At 37.2% G+C, this 14,979-nt stretch overlaps 1 protein-coding gene across 1 annotated transcript in view; it reads left to right on the forward strand.

Moving 5' to 3' along the window:
- Positions 1-326: 326 nt before the first annotated feature.
- Positions 327-14,979, forward strand: part of LOC127137624 (uncharacterized) — a 35,931-nt gene continuing 21,278 nt past the window's right edge. Inside the window, exons 1-4 of the mRNA XM_051064070.1 lie at positions 327-453; positions 571-753; positions 830-940; positions 1,013-1,062. Of these exons, the coding sequence (XP_050920027.1) occupies positions 341-453; positions 571-753; positions 830-940; positions 1,013-1,062 (457 nt within the window). The 5' untranslated portion in view covers positions 327-340. The remainder of the gene's footprint in view (positions 454-570; positions 754-829; positions 941-1,012; positions 1,063-14,979) is intronic.

Here is a 14,979-nt window from a genome sequence, read left to right on the forward strand (position 1 = left end):
CCCACAAAATCCAAATCAAAAGATAATGCGATTCCACGGCATACCGAGTCCACGGTTTCAAGAAAAGAGGTAATATACAATTATATGACATATATTCATGGAAGTTGTTACATTCTTAATTTGATCTAACTATTTATATGACATGTAGCTTCAAGAAAATGAGGTTAGCAATGCCTCCGCACAACAAAAAAAGGAGGTTAGCAACGCCTCCGCACGGGTAAAAAGTTCTGGTGCTAAGAAGACCGTAGCTAGGAAAAAAACTACCACCAAGTATAGGTCGTGCCTCAGGACATTTCTAGAGATGACCGATATACCGACTGGAGGTGTTCGGACCCTACATATGGAGGTAGGGATTTTCGGCTTTGATTACGACCAAATGATTGGTAATGAAGACTTCATGCAAGTTTTTAGTCATGAAGAAATCGGCGTCAACGTTGTCAATACATATATTAGGTAAATCCGGTCTACTTTGTTTTATTAATTAAACAACTTATGTTAATGATGTTTACTTTATGTTAATCCGGTTTACTTTATGTTTCAAAAGAGGTGTTAATGATGTTTTTATATTAGGTTTTTGTATGACAAATTGATGCGCCCCAATGGTTTGGACGTGTCATTCGGATTCTTAGCACCCGCGACCGTCAACTTAGTTTTAATCTTAAATAGACCGGATACCGTGACGGAGTACGTTCTTCGGATCCTCATGGACAATAAAGATGCGGAGAAGTTGTTTTTTATACCGTTTAATACCGGGTTAGCATTTCATTCTAAATTCATCTATTATAATTATTTTCCAAGTTACCATCTAACATTTGCCTAATCATTACAGTGGACATTGGTTGTTGCTCGCAATCAATCCTATCCGAGAAATTGTGTATTATCTTGACTCGTTAGGAAATGATTGGACAACATACCCGGATATGAAGGTCCTAATTGACACGTAAGTGAGAATGTTCAAAATTTTTCTTAGTTTATGTGAATTGTTCTAATTGCTTCATTTTTATTTTATTAGCGTCCTACAAGCTTTTCGGGCCCAACGAGTTATCCAAACCTCAAGGAGGGGCGCCAACTCCATTACATGGATTAATGTGGCGGTATATTTTTAATTACCACATGTTTTATTATATTAGTGATGACACTTGATAAAACTTAGGATTTATAATCCATATATTTTTTTCATATGTAGTGTCCTCAACAACGTAATCAAATAGATTGCGGGTATTTCATGTTGAGGTTTATGCGAGATACTCTTGCTTTGGGCCAATTAAAGATTCCCACCGATGTATGTATTTCTAACTTATGAGTTATTTTTATATTTACACATATCTCATATAATTAAATAGTTGGAATTAATTCAAAATATGTTATATTATTATGTAGTACTTTGAGGAATTCAAGTGTGCATTTTATACAAAGGATCAAGTGGACGAAATCAAAGAGGAGTGATGTCAATTCATGTTAGAGCTCAATGTTTGTTCATAAATTTGTGTAATTAATGTGTACATTTGTAGTATATGTAATGACTTGTAAATGTGTACATAAATTTGTATATATTTTGATACATTTAAGGCAAAATTGGTTTGAATTGGTATATATATATATTTGTTAGCCAAAAATTGGTAGAAAAAAGGCCAAAATGGCATATATAAAATGTGATAATTGTCTGTCAAAATCTGGTTGAAAACAGGTAGATATTCTGGTTTATAAACCTGGAAAAAATGTGGTTTAAAACAAAAGCTTCAAAAAATTTCGTTTACCTTAGACAGCGCTTTTGTAAAAAGCGCTGTCTAAGGGGGGGATTAGAAAGCGCTTTAGGCAAAAGCGCTGTCTAAGGGGGGGCTTAGACAGCGCTTTTTGAAAAGCGCTGTCTAAGGTATACCTAAAAAATTAAAATAGGAGGGTCTTAGAAAGCGCTTTTGGCCAAAGCGCTGTCTAAGGGGTGGGGCTTAGACAGCGCTTTTCAAAAGCGCTGTCTAAGGTATACCTAAATTTTTTAAAATAAGAGGGTCTTATAAAGCGCTTTTGGCCAAAGCGCTGTCTAAGGGGGGGGGGGCTTAGACAGCGCTTTTAAGATTTAAAAAAGCGCTGTCTAAACCTTTAGCAGCGGAGGTTTAGACAGCGCTTTAAAGCGCTGTCTAAGGCTAAAAAAAGCGTTGTCTAAGGTCTTGTTTGTTGTAGTGAAGTGAATGGCTTTGCATTAAGGATAGGTTGTTTCCTAAATCATGCAAAAGACTTAAACCAATACAAGATCAATTCTCTTCTTCTTTTTGGCATGGCAAGTTGTTGGAACTTGGTTCACTAATCAAGACTTCTAACTTGTGTTGTTGCCTACATTATTATTGACCGACCTCAGATAGTTGTGACTTCTACATAAGTCCAATTACGATTGCTTAACATAGCGCTAAATTTGCCTTATGGCACACTAACTACTAACACTAACTATTAACCATTAACATTTACTTTTGCTCTTTACTTTCATGCAATTTACTATTCTTGCACATATTATCCATTTGCTTTTTCCTTTTGCTCAATTGAGCACATGTTTATGTTAATGCAATTTGCCTTTTGCTCACTTGAGCACATAATTGTGAATATATTATTGCGCTTGTGTTTTGATTTGATTGTTGTGGACCAAATGCAAAGAAATGGACAAATGGACTTAGTTCTAAGACATTCCCTATGCAAAAATTGGAGTAAAAGGACCTTAATGTTGAAGATATTCATGAAGGACCAAACCTCTAAACTCACTCTTGTCCATTCTTGATTTGCTTCATAAAACTCTTTGATGTGTGTGTTCTTCTGCTCGGAATTCCACCTTGATTCAAATTTGAGGAACCATTGCCATGAGCTTCTAAGAGAAAGAGTTACAAGATGCCTTGAAGAACCTTCCAAGAGTTTATTTGATTGATGATTGCTTGAGTTTATGCTTATGTGATTGCTTATTCCAAAGGATGGGAGCTACTTGGATCATCCATATGATCTCAAGAGAGGAACTCCATTGTGGTCTTATTCTTTATCCCTCACCTCTTTGTATGCTTAGGACTTTAGCCTTTCTTCTTCTTCTCTCCACTCTAACCCAAGCCAAAACTTTTGTGCAAACATCTAACACTTGTTTTCAACATTAGAAACCTAAGCCTTATGCTTTTGATTTTCAAACTTTTCTTTTCATAACACTTATTTTGAATTGAATACTAAGTCAACTTTGACCATATTTTGTACATACTTTTCATTGGTAAATGTAACCCACTCAAATGTCTTTTGTGGTTTCAATGGCCACCCTCTTAATCAAAACATTTTCATAACCTTTAGCTATTAGGTTTGAGTTATCCTTGTGGTAGATGTAATACTCACCTATATCCTTAGTGGTGGACAATGAGTCTTCCATGCTTATTATAGGGTTAACCCCTCACTACCATGTTGAAGCCATCCTCACATGGTGGATTTGTGGTTTTAGGTTGAGTTTTCTCCCTTGGATAACAAAAGACCTTAAGGCTTTTGAACCAATCAATTCACCAACTCATTTTTGAGATTTTTTACCCCGAACTACGAGGTTTTAATCCTATCTTTTTTAAGATGGTACGTAGGCAATGGGTTTATCCATCCAAACACAAAAATGTAAATAAACTTGTATATTCTCTTCTCCTCTTTTCAATCATGTTTGCACAAACAAATTTTTTACAAAACACCAACCTTACAACAAGTATGAAAAGGGCTCCCTAGGAGTACCTAGGATTTTTTGGGTGCCTAACACCTTCCCATTGCATAACCAACCCCCTTACACAGATCTCTGACTCTCTTTTACTAGTTTTTGATTTGATAAAACTTTTAGGTTTTTGTTCACTTTCTAACCATTCCTTTGGATAAATAGAAGTGCGGTGGCGACTCGACTTGTATGGCTTACCTTGGATTTAGTCAATATCTCTAATGGTAACGAATACCCCGCTACATTAGGTGTAGCGATAAATTCATGATCATCAAGCTAAGGATAAGTCAGAGATCAAATAACAAGAGTTGCCACCGCGCTTTTATTGTTTCCAAGGGAAAAGGGAAAAAGTACAAACAAAACCCAAAAGTAGGAAGTTTTCAAATCAAAACTAATAAAATGTCAGAGATTACAGGTAAGGGGGTTGGTTACACAGAGGGAAGGAGTTAGCACCCAAAGTGTCCTAGGTACTCCTAGGGAGCCCTTTTGTGTGCATATGTATTTGGTACGAAATGATGTTTACAAACAGATAAAATGGGGGGATGAGAAAAGAATTAAATTAATTATATTTTTATGTTTGACAAGACCTTCAGACTTGTGCCTACGTACTAACATGAAAATGAGGGATCAAAACCTCGTAGTTCATGATACAAATTTCAAAGTGGATGCATTGTTTTTAACAAAATTCAAGTTTGAAAGGCACAAAGGCCTAAAAATGGTTTGAAGGAGTTAGTTCTTGTTGGATTTTCTGAAAGTTTAAGTCAAGTATAGTTAAGTTTATTTACAAATTTGTTTTAAGAAAAGAAGTTTGAAAATGCAATGGCATAAGACCAAAGTTTCTATCTTTTTGCAAAGGTGGTTAAAGTTTGGAACAAAATAAGTTCAATCAAAATTTTTTTTGAAAAGGAAGGGAGAGATTTTGAAATTAAAGAAATGGGGAGAAGATGAAGAGACTAATCCTATGCACAAAATTAAATGTTAAGAGTTGAAAAGATCTGACCAATGGGTAGAAATCCAATAGACAAGAATGTCAATAGAAACCCAGAATTCCCTTGGACATTTAGAATCGGGCAACACACAAATGCACAATCATATCAATCTTGAAGAGTAAATGCATCAAATAAAGATAGCCACATCCAAGCTTTAGCCACTACATGATCTTCTTCAAATTAGCCCATGTAACAGATGAATTCCACAAGTCACAGGTTCAAAATAAAAGCTTCACAATGATCATGTTGCAGATGAACTCAGAGGGATCTTGAATGATGTATTAGATGAAGTTTCAAATTGCAAGCACTTGGTTTCTCAATAAGTTGGCATTGGCCAAGTCCTTTAGCATAAGAATCTTGCCTAAGTTCTAAGTCCATTTGTCCAAGATCAAGCCAACAGTCCACACAAATGTTTTTTAGGGTTTTTGTTGTTATTATGTACATTAATGGTCAAAGACCACACAAACAAGCAAAGTATACACAAATAAGATATATCACACAATATGGTCCAAATGGACAAAGTGAAAATTTGCATTAACATAAACAATTAGAATGGTATGAATAATGGCAAATGAATAAAGACTAAAATTAAATGACATTAAAGTAAATAGCTTGAAGTAAAAAGTTAGTTGTTAATGAGTTAGAAATTAGTATTGTTTTGCTTTTGCTTTTCATTTTTAAGTCATTCTTTGGAGAACACTCAACCCACTTATCACAAGCATGGATCCTTGAACAAAGATATCTTCCAAAGGAAGGAAAAAAGGCCAAGTTTCCACACAATACCAAGAAAGAGGGGAGACTTACAATATCACTAACTAGAATGCTATGCCTTTTGTGTCACAAATTTAGCGATATGTTAAGCAATCGTAATTGGACTTATGTAGAAGTCACAACTATTTGAGATCGGGAAATAGAATTTTGGTGTTAATGCATGTTAGAGACATAGTATAATGGATTATGCTCATGAAACATACCACACACAAAACGAATATGCAAAAGAGGTGGCCTAATCTCATCCATACTCATGTTAATTTTTCATTCAACTAGCTTTAGGACTTTGAGATATCATAGGCCAAATGAGATGAATGCATAAAGAATGGGAATGAGATGAAGAGGGAAGGGAATGGATCAAAACTCAAATTGGTCAAAGGAGGACTTTTACCAAATTAATATCATCCATTCATTTTGGGAGATGGAATGTAAATTCCATCAATCGCCTAAATCCAATGATATTAACTTGACAAAGTCAAATCAACCTTGACCAAGGCCCAACAACAAGAGTCACACTCAAACAAGTCATCACAATTCGTCAACAAAATTATTTGGCATTTATTCAAATTAAAAAGACTAAAATAATACATTTAAATTAAATATAGTTTTTAAAATTCCTAAAACCTCCGCCGTTGCTGGACCTCCGTTCACCTTTCTTCGGAGAGGCTCACCGGACTGGTTCAGTCATCACCATCACATAAATGAAAAAGGAGGACATGATCTGAAAGAAAAAATGGCGTAGAGCCCGAATCTGACCTCAATTTCAACTAACTCCACATATATAGTAAGATATGAGGAGTTGAATTTTGAGGTGTGTTAACTGAGTTGCTTCGATTTGACCTCTAAGCAACTCAATCTTCTTGCCTATATTTGTAGGACTTCAGACAACCAAAGATCCAAGAGAATTGAGTAGAATTGAGAGAGAACCGAAGAGATGAAGTTTTCTGAAAATTACCTTCAAGGATATGCAGTTCTAGGTGTTGCTTGCTTCAAACACGATCTGATCACACTTGAGAAGCTAGCAGGATGTGATTAGAGAGGTTGCAAGGCTTTGGATCCTGGAGTTCTTGAATCTCCAACATTTGAGCTTCAAACTTAAATTTCAAATTGAAATTTCTCAGGTTTTCCTTTAGAATGTGAGGGTTTCAATGGGGTGCAAAGCTGGCGCGCAAGGTATGATTCAAATGAGCAGAGAGGTCATGTATTTATAGCATGAATGAATGATATTTGCACACTTCAAATTTTGTCCAATTTTAGCAATGTTGATGGCATGAGTGAATGGGCATGTGCAAGCCCATGATGCAATGCAAAAAGGTCCAAAATGATTCCAAATGAAGTCTGAATGGAAGCTTGATTGGCAAGGCAAAGTGAACTGAAGTTTTGAAGTTTGATTCTTTCCAATTATGCAGCCCTGTTAAAGGCACGCGCATACCTAGAAAACCTCATCCAAAATTCATGAGCTTGGGTTCTTTGGAAAGCTTGGATCAAGGGGAACAAGTTTGATGATAAACACTTTTTCATTTGGAGCTTGGAACATGGATACGTTTGAGGTGGAAGTTTGGAAATTTCAACATGTTGAAATTTTTTCTAAGTGTCAAGCCATATATCTCAATATTTCACCTTGCTTAACTTTTTATGTGAACTTAAAATCAGAAACATGTCTTAATCAAAGTTGTAGCTCTTTGAAAGACATTAAAAATGGTTACCAATTTCATGTGAGTTGGATTTATAATGATAGAGTTATGCATTTTTGAAGTTTGGATGAATCACTTGTTCAATGGTATAGGTAAAACATGACCTATAATGTAACATCATATCACATGCCCATAAAAGTTGAATCAGCTCTTACTCCAAACATTAAAGTTGAAGTAGACATATTGAATTTGATTATGAAACTTGTAAATATTTCATATAATAAAAATTGAGCAAGTTATGGCCTTACGAAGTTGACTTTCAAATTAGGGTGTAGACAAAATGACCTATAATGTTTCAACATAGAAAATGATTTTCCAAGTAAAACTAGCTCTAGGTATCAACATGAAAGTTGTTTGAAATGTCATTTGGAGTAACATTTCTCTTGGAATAATTTTAATATGGTGAAGATTCTAGGAGATAGGGTCTAGGGAGACCCAGTTTTGATCAAATGAAGTCATCTGGCCAACCACCATCACCCAACTTGCTAACCTCCAATTCTTTGGACTTTCTTGCCTCATGGTAGATCATATATGCATAAGATGATGAATTTTGAAGTTTCCCTTGAGGTATTTGATCAATTGGTGAGATAGCTTATTGGAGAAGTTACTCAAGATACCTAGTTAAACTAGGGTTTCCAAGGCAGATCACCTCCAAACTCTTGAAAAAAAATTGATCAATATAACATGTAGGAATCAATGGAACTCATATTTGATGCTCATAACCATTCTTGGATCAATTCATGGTTGTGCTCTTTGTCATGAGGGTCTCAAACCCTAGATATGAACTTGATAGACCGATGGTGATCATGCCCTACCTACAAAAGAGTTAGGCAAATGCAAAGACATATTTTTGTATTTTGGTTAGTAAGATGATGATATACACGTATGATACAATCACATAGTGTTTGGTGATCTCTTCTAAAACAAACCCAATGAAAGAGGGGTAAGGAGGATGCCAAGGTATGATCCCAATGCTAATGCTTATGATGAAATTGCATGAGGGATCTTTGGGTCAAAATTGGGGTCTTACATTAGGATGAACATATCAAGGATAAATCGCCTGAACAAAAAAGTAGGAATTACATATATCAAATGCTGGATAGAATACCATCAAAGAGAATATCCATCATCGGTTAGGATGAACATATCAAGGATAGACTCCGAGGCAAAAAATAGGGATTACATTTATCAGTTACTGGATAGAAGACCAAAGAGAGAGAATATCCGTCATTGGTTAAAGTGAACATATAAAGGATAGACTCTGCAAGGGGATAAAAAGCAGGATTTACAACTACCGGTTACTGGGCAGAAGACCACAAAGAGAAGGGAACCTGTCATCGGTTAGGATGAACATATCAAGGATTAACTCTCTGGGAAACAAATAGGGATTACAACTACCTTTTTACTAGGTAGATTACTAACAAAGAGAGAATATATGTCACCGGTTAGGATGAACATATCAAGGATAGACTCTGAAAGGGAAGAAAATATTTGTCATCGTTTAGGATGAACATATCATCGATACAATTCTCAGCCAATCCACCAAGGAGGGAAATAACTGCTGGAGAAAAGAGATCAACATCTCAAAGGCTCGACCCTAGATGGGGAAGAAAAGAGGAGGTCTGCTGAGGAAACTGCTACCAATTCTGCAAGGAATTTTAGGTCAACACCATATCAAATGGGGAACAACCCTACAGGGGAGCAAACATAAATAGTTGCTCAGAAACCAGGAGGAAACTATGGCTGGGAGCGAATCCGATGGCGACTTGCGAGGAAACCAAAGTTCTGTCGGAACTGATGCAAACTGCTACAATGAAATGCCCTCATTTAGCTGGGGAACAACTATAAATTACCTGGGGACAACGGTGAATTAATAGCTGAGGAAATCACCAAACACCGGGTGTTAATCGTGCTGCCGAGGATGAAAGAGGAATCGCACATACTGCTTGGGGAGAACAATAATGTTCCACACTTAGGGCTTATTGCTTTCAAACCATTGTTAATATTCCTTTTAATGAAATCGATTGCTTAAAATTAATGCTTTTATATTTTTAAGAAAATATTCTTAAAGTTTTAATTTCAAAAATGATCATATTAAAATTTAAAACTATTTGGATGAATTAAATAAGAGTAGAAACAATTGGATAAAAGCTCAACTTTATTTAATAGAATGGTAGTCTGTAAATGACAAGACTCCATAGATTTTTTACAAAAGTTTGAGAATGGTAATTTACATGTGAAAAGGGCTACATTGAATACAATGATCACTAATCCTTCTACCAACTCTTGATATCCACTGTGCTCTTGGCGACTACCAGGGATCAGAATTCGACAATGTGCTAAAGAAAGTCTTCCAGACTGGAGATCAGCAGGATGCAATTACTTGCCATAATCCCTATTTTTTGCATAAATCGCCCTTTTGGGTATTCAATCCACCGAGACGCTCATTTCTACCTAAGTCGCTCTTTCGGGTTTTCAACTTAGCGAGCTGTTCTTTTCCTTTTTTAGGCGAAGTATTTCTTGACTGTATCTGCATTTACAGGACGAGTAAACTCTTCACCATCCATAGTTGTAAGAATCAAAGCACCTCCTGAAAAGGCTCTCTTAACAACATATGGGCCTTTATAATTAGGAGTCCATTTTCCCCTAGAATCTGGTTTGAAAGATAGGATCTTCTTGAGCATAAGATCACCTTCTCTAAACACACGAGGTATGACCTTCTTATCAAAAGCTTTGTTCATTCTCTGTTGGTATAACTGAGCATGACACATGGCAGTTAACCTCTTCTCTTCAATCAAATTCAACTGATCATACTTGGTCTGACACCATTCAACTTCAGTCAACTTGGCTTCGATCAGCACACGCAATGATGGGATCTCAACCTCTACGGGGAGCACAACTTCCATACCATATACAAGAGAGAAATGGGTTACCCCTGTTGAATTGCGGATGGATGCACGATACCCATGCAAAGAAAATGGGAAAATCCCATGCCAATCCTTATACGTCACAACCATCTTCTGGATAATCTTCTTGATGTTCTTGTTTGTAGCTTAACAGCCCCATTCATCTTAGGCATGTAGGGAGAAGAATTATGGTGTGCAATCTTGAAGTCTTTGCAAAGAGCTTCCACCATATTGTTATTCAAGTTCGATCCATTATCAGTAATGATCTTACTTGGCACACCGTAACGACATATGATCTGATTCTTGATAAACCTCACAACAACTTTCTATGTTACATTCGCATACGATACTGCTTCAACCCATTTTGTGAAGTAGTCAATTGCCACCATAATGAAACGATGTCCATTCGATGCTTTGAGCTCAATCATACCAATCATATAAATTCCCCACATGGAGAAGGGCCACGAGGAGGAAATGACATTCAACAGTGTCAGAGGAACATGAATTTTATCTGCATAGATTTGACACTTGTGGCATTTCTTCACAAACTTGCAACAATCACATTCCATTGTCAGCCAATAGTAACCTGCTCACAACATCTTCTTTGCCATTGCATGTCCATTAGAATGAGTACCAAAGGAACCTTCATGTACTTCAGTCATCAATAGGTTTGCTTCGTGTGTATCCACGCATCTGAGCAGAACCATATCGAAGTTTCTCTTGTGAAGCACATAACCATTCAAGTAGAAATTACAGGCTAATCTTCTCAAAGTCTTCTTATCTTTCAAAGATGCCCCAGGCGGGTAAATCTGAATTTGGAGGAAACACTTGATGTCAAAATACCACGGCTTTTCATCTTTGACTTCTTCAACAACAAACACATGAGTTGACCTATGAAGAGGCATCATAGTTAAATTGGGAACCTCATTCCAATATTTTAATATGATCATTGAAGAAAATGTTGCAAGAGCATCTACCAACCGGTTTTCATCTCGAGGGATATGATGAAACTCAACCTTTGTAAAGAAAGTTGAAATCCTCCTCGCATAATCTCTATATGGTATCAAACCGGGTTGATTTGTCTCCCATTCAACTTTGATCTGATTCACAACCAGAGTTAAATCTCCATAGATGTCCAAATATTTGATTCTGAGATCAATGGCCTCTTCAAGCCCCATAATGTAAGCTTCATACTCTTCCATATTGTTTGTAGAATTTAAATTCAATCTAGCTGTAAATGGAAAATGAGTGCCTTGAGGAGTAATGATCACTGCCCCAACTCTATTACCATACTGATTAACAGCTCAATCAAATACCATGCCCCAATAGGAACCAGGCTCTGGCCCTTCTTCAAGCAATGGTTCATCACAATCTTTCATTTTTAAGTACAAGATCTCTTCATCAGGGAAGTCATACTTCACTGACTGATCATCTTCAATCGGTTGGTGAGCCAAGTGGTCAGCCAAGACACTACCTTTGATTGCTTTCTGAGATCGGTATTCGATATCATACTCTAATAGCAACATCTGCCAACGGGCAATCCTCCCAGTTAAAGCAGGCTTCTCAAAAATATACTTGATTGGATCCATTTTGGATATCAACCAAGTGGTATGATTTAACATGTACTGGCGCAGACGCTTAGCATCCCAGGATAATGCTCAACAAGTCTTCTCAAGCATAGAATACCGAGTCTCACAATCGGTGAACTTCTTACTGAGGTAGTAAATATCATACGCTTTCTTTCCAGTCTCATCTTGCTGACCAAGAACACAACCCATACTCTCTTCAAGTACAGTCAAATACATGATCAACGGTCTTCCTTCAACATGTGGAGACAGAATTGGAGGCTCAAGCAGACATTCCTTGATACTGTCAAAAGCTTTCTGGCAATCTTCGGTCCAATTACAAGATTGATCTTTCCTAAGAAGCTTGAATATATGCGCACACGTGGCAGTCATGTGTGAAATGAATCTTGAGATATAATTCAAGCGGCCGAGAAAACCTTTGTCTTGCTTCTAACTTTTGGGTGCAAGCATCTCTTGTATTGCTTTGACTTTGGCAGTATCAACTTCAATACCCTTCTCGTTGACAATAAAACCCAACAATTTACCATAATGAGCACCAAAAGTACACTTATTGGGATTCAAGCGGAGTTTATACTTCCTCAAACGCTGGAATAGCTTCAACAAATGCTCAACATGTCCCTCTTCATCAATAAATTTAGCAATCATGTCATCGACATAGACTTTAATCTCTTTATGCATCATATCATGAAAAAGAGTAGTCATTTCTCTTTGGTAAGTTGCACCGGCATTCTTTAAACCGAATAGCATCACTCTATAACAGAATGTTCCCCAAGGTGTAATGAATATGGTCTTTTCCATATCTTCGGGTGCCATCTTGATCTGATTATATCTGGAAAATTCGTCCATAAATGAAAAGTCATTGAACTTAGCTGTATTATTTACCAACATATCAATGTGTGGCAGAGGGAAATCATCTTTTGGACTAGCTTTATTCAAATCTCTATAACCAACACACACACGGACTTTCCTATCCTTCTTCAGAACAGGTACAATATTGGCCATCCACTATGGATATTCAATAGTTACAAGGAGACCGACATCAATCTGCTTTTGCACTTCTTCTTTGATCTTCACTGCCATATCAGGATGAGACCTCCTTAACTTCTGCTTGACTGGCGGGCATTCTGGCTTTAACGGGAATCTATGCCTCACAATCTTAGAATCTAACCCAGCCATGTCTTGATAGGACCAAGCAAACACATCTGAATATTCTTGGAGAAGATCAATCAACCCCTTCTTTATTTCGGGACACAATCGAGATCCAATCTTGACTTCCTTCACATCATCCTCGGAGCCCAAGTAGACTAACTCGATCTGCTCTTCAAACGGCTGGATGGTTTTTCCCTCGTGCTTAAGAAGACGAGATAATTCGTCACTTACTTTTTCATCACTTCCTTCCTTAGCCTTAATCACTGGGAATTCAAATTTTGGAGAAGAAGAAGGATCATTGTATTCAATGGGGTTAGGAACCAACCTGCATAATGATTTGATATTTTGATTTTAGAGAAGTGAACTTATGACCAAATATTATGCAGATGGATAATTATATTATTTATTTATACTTTTTGTGATTACCATTTTCAGAATAAAGCAAAAAGTAAAAATAAAACATCATAGATGTGGATGAATAAAATTATATTTTATTAATGATCAAATTTGAAAATTCCTAAACAATGTTCACTTCTCCCTTAGATCGATGCACAATAATAGAAATATCAATAACAGTCAAATTGTCGCAAGCTTTTTCATGCATCACAAAATTGGTGCAGTCTTCGTCTTCATCACCCTTTAGCACCACAACTAAGTGTTGTTCATTACCATGAATGAACCCTCCGCTACGGATACTGAGTCGTGCATCTTCAGCTTTAATCACAGATGAACCTCGTTGGAAACCCAAACCAGTTATACTCTTGTTATTGGAGACCTCTACCATTTGTCCCCACTGATCAGGCTAACCATCTTCAACAATCTTCTATGTGTCTTTGAATGAGGACATAAGTGCCCCAACTCTTTTTTCCTCAGCAATAGACAAGGCTTAGAACGGAGTTCCAACCTCATCCTTAGCTTCTACATAAGAGAAAGATGACAGGTGGCTGACCAACAATGCCTTCTCCCCCCCAGCAATAACCAACTTGCCATTCTTGACAAACATCAATTTCTGATGCAACATTGAAATAACGGCTCCTGCTTCATGTATCCATGGCCTTCCCAAAAAAAAACTATAGGCCGGGTGGATATCCATTACTTGGAAAGTAATCTGAAAATCACTCGGACCTATCTTCACAGGAAGGTCCACTTCACCGATCAAAGTTTTGCGAGAACCGTCAAAAGCTTTGACGATCACGCCACTATATCTCATAGGAGCTCCTTGATATGAAAACCTGGAAAGAGTTGACTTCGGAAGTACATTCAATGAAGAACCGGTGTCAACCAAAACATTTAATAGAGCGTCCTCCTTGCAATTCATCGAAATGTGTAGAGCCAAATTACGATTTCTACCCTCCTCGGGGAGTTCTTCATCATAGAAACTGAGATTGTTACAGGAAGTGATGTTAGCCATAATATGATCGAACTGATCCACTGTAACATCATGTTCCACATATGCTTGCTCTAGAACTTTCTATAGTGCTTCTCTGTGTGCTTCTAATTTCATTAGCAGAGACAATACTGAAATCTTAGAGGGAGTTTGGAGCAGCTGCTCCACCATATTGAATTCGCTCATCTTGATCAGACGAAGCACCTTATCATCATTACTACGATTCAAACCGCTAGATTCACCAGATTGACACTTTGGAACACTAGCAGAATCTACCACTGCTGCATCAACCTTTGTTGTACCCCTAAATTTGCCCTCCCCTTCCTCACCTATGCATCCAATCACTTAATCAGGAGATGACTTGCATACATTCATAATTCATCCACATGCATCATTTCACATGGATTCAAAAGAAACTTGAGTCCATAAAGCTAGGGTTTACATATACATCAAAGTACAAGGGCATGGTCTAATCACATCATCAGCATAGGGGCTGTGAAACCCTAATGTTGGTGGTGAAGGTTTGATTTCAACAAAGGTGTTGCCAGACAGTCTAGGGCCTTCAAAGCCCTAATTCCTCAAGGTATGACTTTATGGAGCTTCCCCCAGGCCTTATCTTGATCTCCAAAACCCTAATCAAAAGATGGGAATCATATGAACTTGGTGGCTTCATTGTGCATTCATGACCCTTCAATCATTACTCTTTGCTTGTCCTAGCCTTTCTTGGAGCATTGGTCTTGGTCCCAAGTCAATGATTCTATCTATATGGTTAGGGATATGCCTTTGGTCCTTAT

The sequence above is a fragment of the Lathyrus oleraceus genome, chromosome 4, assembly GCF_024323335.1.
Source record: "Lathyrus oleraceus cultivar Zhongwan6 chromosome 4, CAAS_Psat_ZW6_1.0, whole genome shotgun sequence".
Lineage (NCBI taxonomy): Eukaryota > Viridiplantae > Streptophyta > Magnoliopsida > Fabales > Fabaceae > Lathyrus > Lathyrus oleraceus.